This window comes from Cynocephalus volans, chromosome 13 (assembly GCF_027409185.1).
Source record: "Cynocephalus volans isolate mCynVol1 chromosome 13, mCynVol1.pri, whole genome shotgun sequence".
Lineage (NCBI taxonomy): Eukaryota > Metazoa > Chordata > Mammalia > Dermoptera > Cynocephalidae > Cynocephalus > Cynocephalus volans.
This window is the reverse complement of record NC_084472.1, coordinates 50,745,353-50,765,353: the sequence shown is the minus strand read 5'-3', so window position 1 is coordinate 50,765,353 and position 20,001 is coordinate 50,745,353. Positions and strand designations below refer to the sequence as shown.

At 39.0% G+C, this 20,001-nt stretch overlaps 1 protein-coding gene across 3 annotated transcripts in view; it reads left to right on the top strand.

Annotated features, from left to right (window-relative positions):
* Positions 1–8,775: 8,775 nt before the first annotated feature.
* Positions 8,776–20,001, top strand: part of TCF4 (transcription factor 4) — a 341,982-nt gene continuing 330,756 nt past the window's right edge. For 2 of the 3 annotated variants that reach the window (XM_063076472.1, XM_063076470.1), the window contains exons 1-3: positions 9,967–10,058; positions 10,961–11,052; positions 12,644–12,716. In XM_063076472.1, the coding sequence (XP_062932542.1) occupies positions 10,981–11,052; positions 12,644–12,716 (145 nt within the window). In that variant the 5' untranslated portion in view covers positions 9,967–10,058; positions 10,961–10,980. Of the gene's footprint in view, positions 8,819–9,966; positions 10,059–10,960; positions 11,053–12,643; positions 12,717–20,001 lie in introns of those variants that run through there. The other variant, XM_063076471.1, reaches the window with a different exon arrangement.

The following is a 20,001-nucleotide window of genomic DNA, read 5'->3' as shown; positions in this document are numbered from 1 at the left end:
AGACCTCTAGGACAGTCTCTTCCCTTTAAAGGTTTAAGTCTAATTGAGAAGCCAGGAGCAATGTCTAAATATATAAATTACAATAGTTTATATTAAAAGCAAATGAGTTTATCTCATATATTGCTGGTGTGAGAGCAAATTAGTAACACCCCTTTGGCAGTATCTACCAAATCTAAAAGGTGCCTATCTGTGGCCCAGCAATTCTAGGCATATAGTAGGTATATCCTAGATTCATATCCAAGAAAAATAAGTGCATTATATCCACCAAAATACACATACAGAATAAAGCAGCTGTACTCAGACTAGCCAAAATTTGGAAAACCTAAATTTTGGGGAGGATTGAGTAGATAAATTATTGTATATTCCTACAATGGAATACCATACAGCAATAAAAAAGAATCGCCTTCTTTTACAGGCAACCACACAGATGAATCTCACAGACATGTGATGAGTGAAAGAAGCCAGATGCACATGAATATGTGCAAGATGATTCCAAGTTCAAAGACAGGTAAAACTAATTAAGTACAATAGAAATCAAAGAGCACAGGTATTAACTACAGAGGATGGAGCCTTCTGGGCTGCTAGAAATGTTCTATATCTTGATCTGGGTAGTGGTTACACTGATACACACACAAACACACACAAATTTATTAAGCTGTGTGGTTAAGATTTTACTTTTTACTGCATGTATTTTGTACTGCAATTTGTAAAAAAAAAAAGGTTTTTGTTTGAAGTAAGTTATTTAGTTCAGAGGAGGGAGTGAAAGAGGAAGGTCAGGAAGTCAGAGCTGATGTCAGAGGGGAGGTGAGAGTTGAGCTGGATTTGATGGAAACGTAGAAATAGTTCGAGGGAACTGCAAGAGGAAAGTTGGAGCAAGCAAGAGATCAGAGGAGAGCAAATGTGCAGAGCCACAGATGCCCAGAAAGCTTGGCAAGCCTTGTGCTTGCCTCTGGCATCCGTCTTCCCTTCACCCCAGTTTCAAAGCCTTGGGTGTTGGTTAGGATGGTCTTCACCTCAGCTCCAAGGGTGCCTTCATTGGTTTGAGCCTCAGCCACGCAACTACTTAGGGATGAACATAAACCAGTAATGACGTAGTTTGGTTCAAAGGCCAGTGTGTTCCTAAAATGGTCCAGTGCGAGCTCAGCTGAGACTTTAGTGTCAAGGTTCAGAGGGAACCAGCAACTTTCTCCTGCTGGAGGCCAACAGGACAGCTAATCACTTCCGTTTTTGCTGGTAGCCATCTTGGAAACAGGGAGTTAGCCTGACATATAAAGTTAAGCTGAGCTGAGAGAAGAAGATAGAAATAAAAGTGGGGCCTTAATTGATGGCTTTAAATGTTTTTTAGATTTGCAAACCCTTTATTGTTTAAGCCCATTTGAATTGATTTTTCTATTGCTTTGTAACCCCAATAGTGTTTCTACTAACCTATACATAGCATCTCTTGAGTGATTTGTTAGTTTCCACGGCAATAGCCACAGTCCTACTTCAGAATCTCAGAAGCACTGGGTGAGAGAGCTGCAGTAGCTTTCTGACTGGTCTCTGCCTGCAGTGTCTATTCACCCTTCATATTTCTTCCAGAATGTTCTTCTCAGGCATATCTGATCACTGCTGCCACATGCATGACCCTAATGGTTCCTTCCATGCGTCATGAATAAAGGCCAGTGGGTTCAAATTTGCCAACTGAGTTTTAACTAATTTTAGGACAGCCATTCTGCTCACAAACCCTAACAGGATCCTTACTCTCTGGCCTTGCCAGAGTTAAAACTTTAGTCCCTTCATGGGACTACTACTTTTCTTTCCAGATGCACCTCTAATCTTATCTCTTGTAAGAAGCCTTCGTAGATCTCTCCAGCTGATAACAATTACTCATTGTGTTATAGTCTCATGGTATGATTTTACCTCTTCATAGCTTGGCTTGTCAGGAGTCCTGGCGATTTATGTGTGTCTGGCCTACCCACTAGCATGAGAATGCTGGGAGGTTAAGGGCCACGTTTTTTCATCTTGAATTCCCCACCACTCCTTGCCTGGCACTTTTCATAGACAAACTGCTGCATGTCTTATGCACTTTGATTGGGTGACTAGAGACTTCCTTTAGGGAATGAGATGGAGATACATCTGGAGCGGTTAGGTGGGGGGTGGGACGGGAGAGCAGCTTCCGGAAGATTTTAAAAGCCAGGTTAGACATATTAAGCTAAATCGTTTTTACTGCACTTTGGAATAGGTGAAATGTTCTCTGTTTTCCAAAATTCCTTTTGTTCTTTGTTTACTCTTTTTGAACTTTCTACTTTTTAAAACCCTCTCCTTGTCTTCGTGGGAGGGGAAGGTGGCTTTTGGGTTTGAAATATAGAGCAGTTTGGGAAGAATTAAAATGAGAAGGCTGTTAGCTTTCTTTTCTCTTCATTATGATCCCAGAATATGCTTCATGAATACCCTTCCTAGCAAAGCAAGGAGGCCCATCCACTTGAGTGGTGGCTTTAAACGTTATTGATGACAACCTAGTAGGCATACTGTATATTATACAACTGAAACAAGATCTTGTAGAACAACACTAGTCTTAATTTGTACAATGCATGTTGGTATTTTCTGTGTTATTCTATTTTACTTCAAACACACAAACAAAAAGTTGATCTAAGCCAGTTTCATAACCATTAAAGAGTTGAGATTCACAATTTGAAAAATGTGACACTAAAGCATATATATCTTAATTGCTAGGTTACAATGATTGGATGAGCATTGGGCTTAGGGCTTTTGCTAATATTACTAGCTTTAATCCAACACAATAATTGCATGACAGATCATTTATAGCCATTTTATGGATGAGAAGACTGAGGATGGTAGGTACTGCAAATTGCTCAAGGTCACACAGCTGCACATGGCAGAACTGAAATGTAAACACAGATAGACCATGCTTCTGCTCAACTCTGTGGACACTAAGAATGAAAGATTGTCAAAGGTTTTTTTTCCCCTTTCCTTTTCCCAAACCCCTCAAACATCTAAAAGTAGACAAAATCTAAATTCTGTTCTCTATGTGCCTATGTCTGGTAAGAAAGTTTTATTATCTTAAATATCAATCTGTTGTATACAACTTTATCATTTAATTTTGGGAGATATTCTTGGAAGAATAATTCAGTTCCATAAACAATCACTTATGTGTTAGGCAGTGTATGTGGACTTTGGGATACAAAGACCAGCTCCTCAACTTTATTAAGGAAACATGTACTGAAAACAGAGAACATAATAAACCAATAATTGTGCACAGTGGGAACCAGGAGGAAAAAAAGGTACAAGGTGTAGAGGGAAGACAGTGAATTGAATTATAATCCTAGCAAAGCAGAATTTTGATTTTTCCTACTTTGAGATGTTTTTGGGGTTTGGGGAAGGCAAAGAATAAAAATAAACCTTTGGCAATCTTTCATTCTTAGTGTCCATGAAGTTATGTTAATTTAAGCAAGATTCAAAAGATTTAGTGTCAGCCTTTTAGAAAGACCCTCCTAATCATAAAACTGTTTTCTCTGTTACAGTCTTAGTGTTCTATTTTAAGAGCTTTATCATTTTTTGAAGGACTTGCAGATTGGGAGACTAGGGCAGGAATAGAGTTCCAGAGAAGAAATGAAATTGTTGGGTAGAGTATTTTGTCTTAACCTGATGGTCTTGTCCTCCCTTGTGTGTGCTGCAAATTTAAAGTTAAAGATCAGCCAAATGCAGATCGTCCCTGCAGTTGGCCATGACCTAGGGCCATGGCTCATGTCACTGAGCTGTAAGCAGAAGCATGGTCTATCTGTGTTTAAATCTCAACTCTGCCATGTGTGGCTGTGTGACCTTGGGCAATCTGCTGTATCTCCAAGCCTCAGTCTTCTCCTCCATAAAATGTTAAAATGTTATGATAGTGAAGCAATACAATGACAGCATCTTGTATTGTATTCATATTAATGAACAGGCTGTCCTCGGTTTGGTAAATTAAGGCAGTTATCCTGGTTCTATCTTTAGGGTCTAGGATTAAGTGACAGGGGGACAGTGGCCTGTTGCAAATCATACTGAATATTCACCAGCAACATGAATACAAACTGAAATGAAACCTTAAGAGAAAATAATTTGAAAAGGTATAGAAGTTGCACCCTTCAGCACACAGTGTTCATCTTCAAGATAAAAGACAGGTTCTTCATTCATTTATTTAAGTTATTGAATATGTACTATGTGCCAGGCACTGTGGTAGGTGTGGCAAAGTAAGGGTGAGCAAGATTTGTACAGTTTGTGCATCATGGAGTATACAGTCTAACCGGGGCGGGGGGGGGAGGTGGTATAAAAAGAAATGCATTAACAAAAGGATCCCATTAGGAAAGGTGCCACTGAGGATGGAAAGCTGACGGTGTGGCAGAGAATAATGAAATGGGGTGCTTACTTTAGACAAAACCGTTAGGAAGGCCTCTAGGAGGTGATATTTAAGCCAAGACCAAAGGATGACATGGAACCAGCCTTGTGAACAGCCATGGAAAGAATCAGGAATGCAAAGGCCCTGGGTTTTGTAGGATTGTATCTGGATCATAAAGCCCTGAACTTCTTTCACACAAACTGGCTGGGGCCCCGCCCCCCATCTCAACCCCCTTCTATCCTGCCAGCTACCTTTCTGACTCAGCCTTGCTATATGAATGGGGCTCCAGATTGAGGTCCTGGACAGTTATGCCCATCTGATATAACAAACCTGAAAATATGCTGGAAAGCCCTCCCTTTTCCACACATCTTTCACAGGCTGTATCTTGCTCACTGTGATTTAGCCATTCAATCAAGACTGCCCTTGACATTTATACCATTCTGATTTTTTTTGCCTGCATTTTTGCCTCAGGTCCTGAGATACTAGCTGCTGACCCAAGATAGTTGCTGGAAAACTATTGGCTGAATTTTGGGATGACTTTTCTTAGAGGATCAGACAGCTGATATTTCTTGTTTGGTTGTTTGTGGTTTTGTTTGCTTGTTTCTTATATCATAGGCAGGATTGGGGGAGAACAAACTGGATAGAATTTGAAGGAGAGTGGTACAGCATTCTGGATTGACATTCAGTTACTGGAGGTCTATTACTGGCTCTGTCAACTTATTAGGGACATGACCTTGGACAAGCCATCCCACTTGAGCTTTGAGCATGTCAAAAGCTCTGGTCCTGGAGCCCTTCAACATCTGTTCTTTTCTTTGAATTCATGGAGTAGCAATATTTGCCACTCCTTTCATACGCCTGCGAAAGAAGTGCTATCTTTAGGTATCAACTCAGTTCATGCAGTAATGATACCTTACATTTGATAGGAATTTGACATTTTTGAAGCACTTTAATCTGTACTATCTCATTTGGTATTGATCAGTCATGTAAGGTATTTAAGACAGGTAGATATATATATATATATATATATATATATATATATATATATATATATTTTTACATCTGATGAGATGTGAAACTTGCCCAAGGGCACAAAGGGATAGAAAAAGGAATGACACTTGTATACACCACCCTGACTTTATAGGGGCACAATGAATTAGATGGGATCTCAACTAGAACAATAGTCACTACTTTATTTTCTTTTGAATGTTAATGACGGTTTTGACAATGCTGAAATTTAAAGCCAATTTTTTTCTAGTTAAACTCTTTAATTGTAAGTTTCAGAAGAGTACTCAGGTTAGCTCAGTTGGGGAAGGGGAACATTGCAAGAATTAGCTGTCTCATGGACAGGAGGCAATGTGGTCCTCATAGTAATAGAGAAAATGTCTCTAGGCATTTTGTCCTAGGACTTGTTTGTCTGCTTTTCTTGGCACTCTCAAAACCTTTCTCTGTTATCTGAAGAACAGTTTCCTCTGCTTACTCATGGTTCTTGTTTCCCTATAATCATGGCTCTCACATGGTTTGGCTTCTTGGCACCAGCTCTGGCCAGCTGACTCCAAGACATGTCCAATCCATCACTCACCATAGACGACTGTCAGCCTCTTCCTCTTTTTGCTCCCATGGTCTGATCCGCTGGTGCTGGTGCTGCTGGGGTGGGAAGGAGTCACGTGACACCCACATCAAGTTCTACCTTGTTATGGTCTGCATATTTGTGTTTCCCCCCAAAATTTGTATGTTGAAACCCTGATTCCCAATGTGATGGTATTAGGATGTGGGGCCTTTGGGAGGTAGTTAGGTTTAGATGAGGCCACAAGGGTGGGGCACCCATAATGGGATTAGTATTCTTTTAGGAACAGGAAGAGAGACCAGAGATCTCTTTCTCTTTCCCATGTGAGAATACAGTGAGAGGACTGCCATCTGCAAGCTAGGAAGAGAGACCTCACCAGAATGCAACCATGCTGATGCCTGATCTCAGACTTCCCACCCTCCAGAACTGTGAAAATTAAATGTCTGCTGTTTAAGTCATCCAGTCCATGGTATTTTGTTATAGCAGTCCTAGCTGACTAAGACATCCCTCTAATTAGGATTTATGGACAGGTTCCTAGGCAAAGATGTATGTAGATGGAGCAAGTACTGCAAATCATATCTACTACATGTCCTTTTTTTATCTAAGTTTCCTCTTGAGTCTCCTTTTCTAAGCTGCCTCCAGTCTTCCAAAGTATATCTGTATGACAGTTCAGGAAAAAAAAAAAAAAAAAAGGCAAAACACCCACATTTGTCCCTTAATTTAAAATACTAAGTGTAAAAATAAAAATAAAATAAAATAAAGGAAGGGTGGTTACAGGGTTTTCTGACCGTAGGCTCAAAGAAAAAAAAAAAAAAGTACTAGAGTAGAAATTGGGTGCCTTTTGATCTCAAACCTGACACTATCACTGATTTCTGGATAGATCATTAACTGCCCTTGGAATTCAGGAGGAGGGGAAATCTTAAAAACCTAAAAGTTAGAAGAGATTTTATGGGATTATCTAATCTAACCTCTGCATTTTTATGGCAAAAGACATTGCTCCTCAACCAACGTTTGTGATCTTATTACATCATCTCAGTAGAATTGGGGAGAATGCTTGTGATAACGCACAAGGTAGTGTCTAAATGTAAAATATTATTTTAAAATGAGAACATGGAATGGGGATTGAAGAGAGGAATATTCACAATGTGTACATGAATAGAAAACAGCCTTTAAATGCCCTAATTCCATTTTTCTAAAAACTTGCATATAAACAAAAGACCTTAGAAATTCATTTGAACTCTACGTCTGCCACAAAGTTGTGTCAGAAAATGGAGATGAGGTCGTACCTCCGCCTCCCTGTAGGTAAGGTAGGTTAGTAACAGACTCCTTCGGTTCATTCTCAGACTTAAAAAGGCCAGTATTTATGAAATTCTTGGACGGTGTTTGGCACATAGTAAACACACTATCTGTGTTACCTAGCATCGTTATTACGCCCTCTCCTCTGTCAGGAGAACTAAAAACTTTTCTTTCGGAATGGGGAAATCTCCACTTAAAATCTTGTTGGCTAGGTTAGAGGTATCAACTGGTTTGGCGAGGAATTAGAGATGCAAAGAGTATTTCTTTAGTTGTGGCTTGGTCTTTACCATCACCTCGTACAAAATTCTCAAAGTGGGCACTGTTATACGCCTTTCACAGACCAGAAAACAGGCTAGAGAGGATAACTGCTTGTCCAGAACAGGAAGTTGAGTCAGTCGTGGCTTATGGTACGAACGCGGTTTGAGTCTACAAAGCAATATATGAAGGTCTTCTCAAAGTGAAGACTTTCTGGACTTAGTTCTCACACTTCCAGGGGCCTATAAAAAGATGGGTGGGGATGGAGGGGGAGGTGAAGGAGGAAGAGAAGACCCACATCCTTCCTCCAGGCCGGGAGCAACAGCTTGGCTCAGCGGCCTTTGCTGACACTGCCCAATCCTCGCTGAGAGAACCGGCCCCACCCTACGGGACAGCCCGGGCTCGGGCTTGCTGTGGGTGAGGCCGGCGCGGCCTCTCCCGAGCTTCCCTCAGGTTGAGCAGGAGGAGCTGACTCCTCTGCGGAAGCCAGTGTGGTTTAATCCGTGAAAGTGTTCGGAAACTACATTTTTGTGTCAAAGAGCAGGGACAGCCAACGAAAGAGGACCCGAGAAAACTCGCGGGATAACCGGGCCTGCGAACGACCCCAGCCTTCAGAACCCTTGCAGTGCCGCCCCACGCGCGACGGCCGCCCGCACCCCGCCACCCGCCTCAGCTCCCGGAGGAGGCGTGGCCGGCGCGCGCCGCCATCTTGGCGGCCTCTCTAGGCGCTGTGTTTACCACTCTATGGTCGCTCTCTCCCGCCCCGCCCCTCCTCAGTCATTGTCTGGAGGAGCAGCCGCGGCCGCAGCGCCTTCTCTTTATAAGCCCGCAGTGCCCGGATGTGAATGGATTACAATGTATCTTTCAGGGAAACCTATTATTATCAATGTGACTCCACGGGGGAGTCAATGGTGATGATGATGATGAGGAGGAGGATGATGATGGGACACCTCTAAACTTGGAACAAGTTTAAGACTTTATAAGAGGAGAAGAAAAAAAAAACCCAAGATTTGTTTGAGGAAAAATTATAACTATTCTGTGTTGATTTTTTTTTTTATATACAGTAAGAAAAAGTTGTTGGATTTTTTTTTTTAATGATTTCTTTTTTGGGGGAGGGAATTTTGTTGCAGTTCTATGGTGGAAAATGCAAAAACCAGAGCCAGGTGCATAATCTTGTACTCTGTGGATATCCCTGCAGCAGGACTGAGTACCAGTTAAAATACTTTTTTGGGGGATACACATATGAGATACTAAGTACTTGCAGAAGATTTTTCTGTCTTTTTTAAAAAGTCTCTTTCCTTGGAATATTGTGAGCATATTTGTGGCCATTTAAGGTAACGTTACAATTTGCTGTCAGAGTAAACTGTTTGTAATTGAATTTAATTTTTAAAATGTCGATCCCAATGTTTTATTAAAACAAAAGAAGCAACCTATTAAATAATTGCCAATGGGAAAAAGTGTGTGCATGCATTTTGTGTATGTACTCGCACATGTAGCAATACCAGGGTTTGTAGAATGTTTTTTTAACACACGTTAAAATAGCGTATGTTGCATTTACTGGATAAAAGACGCTTGTTATTACGAAACTATAGAATTATGAAGCTTAATTTTTATCTTAAAAAGTGATGTGAAAAAGTATGTTTTAAGAGCATGCAGGCCCTATAATGGTAAATGTTGAATTAAAAACTTAATAGTGCTGGCGAACGGGGACTTAGCGTGCCTAGGAACTCAAGTGTAAAAACAAAACAACATCCACCCTCCAGAATTGCCTTTTTTTTTTTTTTTTTCTTGCGAAGTTTGCAGTTATGCTATTCTGTGACTTAAAAGGGAGGGGAAAGAAAGTATGCAATTCAGGGTTCGCCCCCCACGCTAAACTACCGAAACGAGAATCTCCCCAGCAAAATGTGGCTTGGTTTATATACGGAAAAGAAAAATATTGTTCCTCTTGGCAAAGTCTTTTTGCATCACGTGTATTTGCAGCCTAGTATAAACTTGCTTTGCCGTGTGTTGATGTGTGAGTGAGAGGGAACGAGAGTAAGAGAAAGAAGTGAGGGGATGTAAACTCGAATAAATTTCAAAGTGCCTCCGATGGATAAAACGGGCAAAAACTGAACTGTAGAGGCTTCAGATTGTAACTGACGATCTGAGGAAAAATGAGGTGCTCGATGAATTTTCGTTTGTAATTTTCTGCGAGGCGGGGGAGGTGTTGAGATTTTTTTTTTTTTCTTGGCGGGGGGGTGCATCCCAGCCTGCCCGACCCGCAGCGGGCCGCGTCTCCCCGCCGCGCCCCCCCACCCATTTCTTTGCTGAACTTGCAATTCCGTGCGCTCGGCGTGTTTCCCCCTCCCCCCTTCCCTCCGTCCCCTCCCCTCCCCGGAGAAGAGAGTTGGTGTTAAGAGTCAGGGATCTTGGCTGTGTGTCTGCGGATCTGTAGTGGCGGCGGCGGCGGCGGCGGCGGCGGGGAAGGAGCAGGAGCGGGAGCGGGAGCAGGAGGAGGCGGTGGAGGCAGTGGTTAGACATGAACGCCGCCTCGGCGCCGGCGCTGCACGGAGAGCCCCTTCTCGCGCTCGGGCGGTAGGTACCGGCGCCGGCGGGGCTCGGCGGGGCTGATGCGCCGGGCGGCGCGGGGTTCGGGCTCGGCGGCCCCGCACGCGGCTCCGCGCCTCCCGCGCCGCAGGCTCCCGGCTCTCGGCGCTCCCAGAAGAGACACCCCTTCCCCTCCCGCGCCTCTTCCCTCCCCCTCATCTCTAACCCCCCCACCCCCCTCCCCAGCGATGCCCACTTGGAGGGACCGATGACTTTGCCAAGGGCCTGACTTTAATTTTTACAACCCTTTCTTTCACAAATTAGGGTGCTGGACAATTGCAGGACCCGACCCTCCACTCTGCTCGCCCCCCCACCCCCGCCGACCCTGTCACCCCTCCCCCTTTGGACGTGTTTTCACTCCAGAGACGCTCATCTTTAATTTCTTTATAGCTACTTTGAAATGCAGAGGGGAGTGGTGTGTGTGTGAGTGCGTGTGCGTGTGTGTGCGCGAGTGTGTGGAGGGGGGTGGGGTGGAGGGTGGGGGGAAAGTTGAGACCGGATCGTTCTCAGTAGTTTCTCTTTTCTCTGTGATCCATTCATTTCTCGCTCTACCTCCTGTTGCATAAAACGATGCGCTGAAGAGCGGCTTTTTTTTTTTTTCCTTCCCGGATTTGGTTTTATAGTGGATGTTACCAGTTTGATCGTCTCTTTGGAAATACAATATCGCTTTTTTTTTTCTTTTTTTTTTGCTATTGCTGCCTGTTCCATCTTAAACAAAACAAAACAAAACAAAACCCAACAACAACTCTCCCATCCCTCCCTCCTTTCCACCTTAATCCCACCCGCCCCCACATCCCCACCCCCAACCCCCCAGTCTCCAAAAATCCGATTGTGTTTTCTCCAAGGATTGGGACTGGATTTTCTGATTGCGGTTATTTCCATGTTTCTAGGTTTGTGTGATTTTGCTAAAATGCATCACCAACAGCGAATGGCTGCCTTAGGGACGGACAAAGAGCTGAGTGATTTACTGGATTTCAGTGCGGTAAGAAAGAACGGTGGAAACTAACAACAGCTGTGAAAAAAACAAAACAAAACACCCAAACACTTCAGCTAGAAACCAGTAGTAATGAATGATTTTTAATTGGCTAAATCCTTGGTAAATATGAAGGTTTTTTTGACAAGTTTTTAACTATAAATTTTGGGTGTGATGGAAGATTCAGGCTTTTTTTCAGAGTCTAGTTACTTGCCTTGAATTCCCTACCCACCGATTCCCCCAAATATTATCTCACCCCAGTCGAAAGGAAAAACAGACACCCCAAAACTGCAAATCACCCCCAAAACTTGGTCATCTCTGAACACTGAGAGTGCTGATACTTTGCGCACTACTCCTCGTTTTATTTATAATTTTCTGTAAATAGAAAATAGAAGACCCAGTTGTCTCTTTAAAGTTTTAAACTGATGATGCTTTGGCTTACTGGGACCTGTAGTCTTCCTAGTTACATGTTTTCCTGGGATTCTGGACACTCGTATGTATATGCTGAGCATACATTCTTTAGACCCTTTGGACTATTTTTGTAAATTTCATAGTCGTGAGATCAGCACAAAGCGGAACTTACACACTTGTGGAGTTTTACGGCTGTACATGGTCCTTCTCCATCCGTTGGCTTCCCTTTCCCAAACCAAGTCCCAAACATGTCAGGGGAATTAATTCATTTTTAATGCCAGATGAGTTTGGTGTAAGATGCATTTGTAAAGCAAAATAAAAAGAATCCATAAAACACACAAATAAAATCCAAACCGCCTTTTAAGTGGGGCTCTTTCCTGCTGCTGCTGCTGCTGCTGCTGCTGCTGGCTGCTGGCTGCTGCTCTTCTAGACCTTCTTTTGGAGAAATGGCTTTCGGAAGTTTTGCCAGGAAACGTAGCCCTAGGCAGCTTTGCAGCCCCCTTTCTGCTTGCTGCACTTTCTCCATTCGTTCCTTTGCTTTTTGCAGGCTCTGACTCAGGGAAGGTGTGCATTATCCACTAGATACGTGGAAGAAGAGGGAAACCAATTAGGGTCGAAATAAATGTTGGAGAGAGAGGGAGTGAAAGAGAGAGAGTGAGAGTGGGAGAGAGAGAGAGAGAGAGAGAGAGTCTTGCTTCAAATTGCTCTCATGTTAGAGACGAAATGAGAATTTAGTGCAGGTGGCACTTTTATTTTTATTTGGGTTCACATATGACAGGCAAAACCTATACGGGATGGAAATGGACATTGCCACGTTTATGGCCAAGGTTTTCAATATAAAGCAAACAACTTTTTTCTTCTCCTTTGTAAAACTAGTGTTTTTCTAGAGAGATTGCTGCCCTCCAACCTGAGTCTTGATAACATTATGAGAACTGTGTTTGTTCAAAAGTAGTAGTACTGCTTGGCAATCTAATCAATCTGAGGAAAAAGAACAGAGTGGTAATTGGGGGCGAGGGAGGATTTGTAATGTTCTGCCTGTATTAGTTTTAAGTTGGATGGTGATGTATTTTACTAAATAAACCCTTAGAATAAATTTTTAAGTTATTTGGTAAGAGTATAAAAGATCTTCGATGAACTCTGAGGCACAAATGTCTTCTTTTCAACTGTAATATTTCTTTGTTTCTTTTAGATGTTTTCACCTCCTGTGAGCAGTGGGAAAAATGGACCAACTTCTTTGGCGAGTGGACATTTTACTGGCTCAAGTATGTAAATTCTTCTCTTAGTATGAAGTTAAATGTTCTTAGCTGTTTGTTTACGCATTGTATATTTTTGGCTCTGTTGAAGTGTTCTGAAAAAGTCAGTGAATTGTAGCCTGTAATGATATGGTTATTTCATTATCCATCAGTGGTATCACTTACACAAAATGTTATCTTTTTCTATTAAATTAGGCCTCTTTTTTTAAATCAAGGAAACTGTCTCAAAATTCCATCACTTAATTTAAAAGCAATTTTCTAATGCCGTTGCAATCAAACATGTGAAGATAAGGCCAATGTTAACATGGGGAATAAATTAATAGTCCCTATTTGAAAATGGGGGGGAAATTTATCTTTCATAGAAAGGGAAAATCCCTTGTAAATAATATCAGTTATTAGGTAGTGTGTACAATTAACCCTTTTAAAGAAATGAGCACTTAATATTGCAGATGAATGCGGGTAGTAAACCATAGTGTAAATAGCCTCTTACTAATCTAAGAGGCTGAGTATGAATTCATTTATATTTAAAATATCCTTTTTGATCCTTAAACTGTTTCTTTTCCCTGATCATTTACTTGTGCAATGAATTTTTGCTATGTTTAAAGTTGCAAATTTGGAAGGACTTTTACATTTTATAAATGAAAGACCTTTGGGTGATGCTTAAAAAAGACCTTAGCACTATTCACAAAGGAATCTGTGTGCACAGTGATTATCTGGCATCTAAGGAGGAGTTTCAGTACAGAAGTATTTGAATGTCTCTTATTAAAAGTGAAGACTAAAAATATGATATTCATTTAAAATGTATTTTTTTTATCCAGTGAATTTCAGATAAGTATGATATTCATTTAAAATGTTTTTTTTTTTTTTTAATCCAGTGAATTTCAAATAAGTAGGAGTCATACATTGTTGCCTGCTATTCTTTAGATCCAAGGCTTAACTCCATCTATGCTTGTTAAACAGCTGCAGTATTTTAGGAGTTCTGGCAATGGTACATAACAGTACATTAGGCAGAGTACTATTCTTAAGTGAGACTGGTAAATGTTGACATCTTTTAGGAGTGAGATGCCAGTGGAATTGTCTGTCAACTATGAATGTAATTTCACGTCTCCTAATTTTCATTTGGTTCTATAGCAATGAAAGAAATCTGTTCACCTGTGTGATTTGTGTAATTGATATATTTTTATAATATTAATGGCTTTTAAAAGTTGCTCATTTACAAATAAGTTAGTTCTCCTTCTACTGGCCCCCATAAGTCTAGGTAATTTTTGTCCCTATAACTTAATTTACAAAATATGAGATGCCTTGTATAGTCATATTTTTATCTTTTGATTAAAAGAACTGTTGACAATATGTTTGTGTTTTTGCTATTCTGGACCCTATTATATTTTCCATTTGGGGACTTAACTTTTTTGTTGTTGTAGTATATCTTCTAAATTTTTGTATGGTATTCTCTATACAACTTTTAAAATTGAAAATATTAATATGCATGCTTGGAGTAAAGATGAGTACAAGTGTTTCTTGTAGGGAAGTTAATTTTTTATGTTAGACTCTATAAAATCAGTTTAATAACTTTATTCCTGACAGTAATTTTCTTCATTTTCTTACTTAAGAAATGTGTATTCAGTTTAAATCTAAAAGTACAAGTCAAGCAGGCACAGAGATAAACTACTTTCAAACTCAGTGCAAATTACTTGTTTGGATTGTTGTAAAAATAGGCACATTTGAAATAACAAATATATTAGTTTAGACATGGCTTAATAAAGTAAGGTGATTTAGAAGTATGAAATTGTGTTACATTTAAAAAGATGACTGTGTGTCTGGTCCGTTTTCTATGTTCACATTTCAATAAAGTTCTTGCTATGATGTTTAAGTATTTATAGAGAATAAAGGCTAGATAAATTGAATATGTATTAATGCATTTTGGTAAGTGATCATATATCAAAACTTACACAGTTCATGTGTACATAAACCCAGAGAGAGACTTTACCCTTAGTGAGCCATGTTATGATATTTCTAATGAATATGAAGTGATTATTTTTAAGGTATTGAACTTTAAGTTACATTGTATCAGAGGTGTAGTTTTCAGGACCAAATGTTTACTTGAAAGGGCAAAAAGTGTAGTGGCTGTTTTATTCTGGCTGCCTGATTGAAAATGCAGGGTATTCGTTCAGTGCAGTAAGACAGTGACTGTAATATACAGGGTATAGATTGGAGTGTTAGTTTTTTCCTATCTGTTAAAATATATTTGATCACAGGGCTATTAGTAAAGAAAATGGCTTATATTTCCACTCAGTAAAGGAGGTAAATCTCTTTTAAAGCATAACAAATTTTTTAAAAATCACGAAAACTACGCTTTGCCTTTTAACTGGAAGGATGAACCAGGAACCTTGAGACAGAAATAATTTTCTAAATTTCCTTCAAGTTAATATCCCTTGTCCTATGTGGACTCAGATGTCACTTTCATGGGTCACTTTGAAACTTGGATCCAGGAAAAGAAGATCTAAACTATAAGTAAACTGTTACTATATGAAAAATCAGCTATATATTTTTTAAGTGAGGCATGGTAATATTTCATGCTTAAAGTTCCCAGTAGCTTTTGATTCCATCAATACAGGATTCTCCATTGTGATTTGCAGTGTGGCCATATTCCCTTTAATCTTTCATTTCACAAACATGGTTTTTCCTACCACCTTAAGAAATGGTGAGGCTGCTGGGGAGAATGGAATGTAACCTGAGCTACAGCCTGACATTCCCAGGGAGCATTTTTCACATGAAAGGCTTTTGTCAACCCAGGAAAGGACCAGCAGTTTTTGTTTGATGTTTGCAGGTGTTCAGCAGAAAGCACTAAAACAGTTCAGCCATGATGGTTCAGAGCTTCGATGACCTTAACAGGGAGAATTGGTGGGCTCTGGAATTATTTTTAAGAAATGTTTATAACCTATATGATAATTTATATAAAGGGATTTAATATCCGTTGTATCATTGATCTTAAACTAAAAGCATCCACATGCCTGGATGATTGGAAAATTATTTTCATTAAAAAGTAGGATAGCAAAGTTAGCAGAAGAAAAAAACCCATGCACTGAAAGAGTCTATAGTTGATTGAAGAACAGGGACTTAATTTTCTGATATAACAAAAATACAATTTATTTGGTTGCCTTCGAGTCTTTTGTAAGTAAAAGATAAACATCCTAGCTTTGGCATCTTTTTAAAAAGTAGTTTTAAAGTTGGCCCACAGAAATTATGTATACTAAAGAACTTGTTAGATCAGCCTTGATCACATCTGTTACATGTATTTACAGCTAGTCTATGACGGATACTACATCTTCCTCTCTTAGTTTAAAAGTTGAGCTTTTTTTCTGATAACTGTTTAGTTTTACTTAGGTGTTCCACAATTGTTAAAGATTGCCAAATGAACGGGTGTTTGAACAATTAAGGGCAGCAGTAAAACACACCACATCTCTGTAGTTGGTCATTTCTGGAAGAGGGAGAACATTTATTAACGTTCATATAAGTTAGCTCACCCATATGACACCAAAACAAGACATCAATTTAGTAAATTCAATGAGAAAAAAAATCAATCCAATGGGTAGTTTGATATGATAGAGAAAATTCAGATGGTCAGCATTTTGAATTAATTTCCATCTGTACCAGTTTGAGTTCATGGTGATGGCATGAAAAAAAATTGGTCTCCCCTTAAAGCTATTTGTTGAATAGAGCTACTTAATATCCTCTGTGTGTGTGTGTGTTTGTGTGTGTGTGTGTGTGTATTTTAAAACAGCCTTATTACTGTAGTACAGTTCATGATAGTTGTGTGGCTTTTCATAAAGGGCAGAGTAATTTAATTGGTTAAAAACAAGTACAGTGGCATTAAACCTGTTATGTTAGAATCATAGAATTTGAGGATAGAAATACACTGCCCAGTGGCTTCATTGTAAAGTGACAGAAAATTGAGGCCCACGTTAAGGAGCTTCTAAACTGTGCCTTCATTTGTTATTCTAAAAAGCAAGGTATGATTTGCTAATTCTCTGTGGCCCTGCAAATCCTTTATTGGAAATAACCTTGGTTTCACCACTGTTTTTTCTGTCATTTGTACTGCATCAGAGTGTACTAGGATTTGTGTGCTGATGGTTGTGCATTTAAGTGCTTCTGTGTGTGCATGTGCCCTCTGAATGCTTTATTGGATTTGGAAGTAAATTTTGGATTCTTGATCATTCTCTTTTGCCTGGTTTCCCTGAGACTATTTGCAAGATGTTGGTAGAATAATAGAATGTGGGTCAGCGTGGCACTAACAAAATTAAAGTGCTTCTTAATGTGGCAGGTGGTGTGCTATATACCTTATACTGTATATTCTAATTCTTACAAGAACTCAATGAGATGCAAAGATTACCATGGTCAGTTCATAGATGAGGAAACTGCAATACGGTGATGTTAAACAGTTTGCAGCAAGTAATGAAATTAGGTTTTAAATTCATGTCTGCTTAGCTCAGAGTCCTTAGTACTTCTCTCTCTCTCTCTCTCTCTCTCTCTCTCTCACACACACACACACACACACACACACACACACACACACACACACACACACACACACACACACACACACACACAGAGGAATCAGACAGCCCATTTTTTCAAGATTATGTAGACATAGAATATAATACTGAGGCTTGGCGTGAAACACTATCCATGATCTTTAGAGCAGACAGCATTTTTAAAAACTTGTTTGAAGTAATGATACAAACCATACCCATTATTTTTTTCTGCCTTGGTATCCAAATAAGCTACCCTTCTAATTTATGATGGATTTCAATGTGACTTGCTATGTCTTTCTCATAGTATTATTTTATTACAAAGAAAATAAAGTAGATATTTTAAAAGTTATTTTGCTTTGTTCTGTTGTAAATTGATAGTATTAATGGGTGCCAGTGAAAATATTTCATTTTCAGTTATTTTTATGTACCTAATCAAACCAGAAGTTGAGGTAACTAGGCCTGATCTGTCAATATCTAAAAAAATAAGAATCTCCTATCTTTAACTATAAAAAAAGTTTTGCAGTTTATTGTTAGATCTTTGAAACGTAATATTCAAGAACGATAATCCTAAATTTTAACTGTATCACTAAAATAAGCAGTTTTGAAGTTTTGATATGTCTATTACCAGACATGTGCTTAAAATGTTACGTTTTCTAAATTCAGGAGAAAGAAGCAGTTCTCTATTTGATTCTGACTTAAGTAAATAAAATGCATTAAACAAGCATGGGGATCCAAGAACTGTTGAGACTGAAATGCTTAACATTTTTGACAGCATCAGCAAATTATCCTTACCCTACTATTGTAATGAGGAAATCACTTAAATAACAGATGAACAGCTAAGTCACATAAACATATATAATAGAACTATGTAATGAAAGTTTATGCTGTTAATTGCTTGAATCTGTCTTAAATGCTTAGAATCATGGAGCAGTAAAGACTGTCATATAAACAGTTTTGTTTTGAGCTTAAAATTATTCCTTTTTGCTTTCATCTGCTATGATAAACAAAGTAATTTTGTAAGCTTTAAAGATCAAACATTTACTCCTAATGGTAAACTACATTTCCTATTGGAAGTTTGCAACCTCATCCAAGGCATAGGGTTGAGTCCTGGTGGCCCCAGGCCTGTGATTTTCAACGTTTAGTATTATGGTGCTATTTAGATCTGTTCCCATAAGCCAAGATAACAGATCTTAAGTTGCCTAACAAGGAACATGGTATGTTTTGAAATGTTCTTCAGTTTACAAGTCTTGAACCAAAATGTTCTTGGCCAAACCTTTAGAATCTATATGTATGTTGAGTGAGTCAAATCTTGTATAGACGTAGCATCAAATGAAGCTAGATAGGAACAGAACAACCCCTGCCTTATTTTTTGTGTTTTATGAGCTATTTTTTATGACCAGGTGTTCTTCCAAGTTAATTAGATAGTGCTAAGTATTAGAGAAAGTAAAGTACATTACTGGCTTATTTTAAAGGTTATTTTTGTTAGTGGTTTCTTACTACTATGGATAAAATTTTCAAAATTGACCACCAATTAAAAGCTTACGTGTAAGTTATCTATTTTCTAAATTCTTGAGCCCATTTAGACTCAGCAATAAAGTATATACATGGGTTTTAGGTGGAGCCTTTTAAACCGTATCTCTCTAAATGCTTATGAGAAAGATGTTAGAGAAGTAGCAATCTAATCTCTGGAGAAGACTGGTTAACACTTTGTTATTTATTACATATGTAAGTATATATATATTTATTTATATCAGACTTGCAGAAATAGCAAAAGTGTTGAAAAGGTTGTCATGTTTACTTTCATTTCAAAAATAAATAAAGGCCCGGTTAATCAGCATATTAAATACCCAGGTGTGATTAAAATCAGTTTATGTGGATGAATTTCAGGGCTGTAAGAAAGTATTTTATTTAAAGGTGCAGACACAGGATTGTTCAGATGGATGCGTTTGTACTTTTGTGTGACAATTAACATTTAATGAATGACTTTCTAGACTGCTATTGGTGGTAATTACTATATGTAGTTTATTAACTGCAATCCATTGTTGGAGGTGCCTGTATTGATTTGTTTTGCAAACAACCCTTCACACATGCAGCAGTATTTGTACTTTACTTTTTAAAGAACCTGTTTAATTTGCTGATGCTGATATTGTCTGTAAAACTTTAGCTTGTAAATTCTCATGTATTAGAATACCTTTTTGATCAGGGTAATTTTAGGTAAATTACAAAATTTATCAACTTTTCTGCTATAAAAATTTTGCATTCAGATCCTCAAGGAATCCCAAAGAAATGACACAGTATTGTTTTTCAAGTAAATAAATTAGAGAAATTTGGATTTACAAGAGACTTTAGAAATGCTGTATTATTTTTTAGCTAAGGAGCCAAGGTTTGTTTGGGAGGGTTAAATGTCTTTTGCCCAAATCATACAGTTGGTTATTGGCTATAATAGGACACAAATACACATGTCCTGAGCCTCTGGTCAAAGACCCCATGCTGCTTTTAATTAAGGTTTGGAATCAATCCGTTGGTACCAACTGTATATTTCTTAAGAAGAGGAAAACTTGCATAATCTACCATTTCTGAAAAAATAATAAAAATTGAAATTGTGAGAGATGGACATGGTAATCCAGCTCACTTGTCATCACGTGTTCTAATTTGGCTAAGGCAGTTGACGAATAACTGTTAAAATGTATTGTGTTATTAAAAATAACAAAGTAAGACCCATGATTAAATATCAGGGCTGTAATTTAATCTCGGGGGTTCTG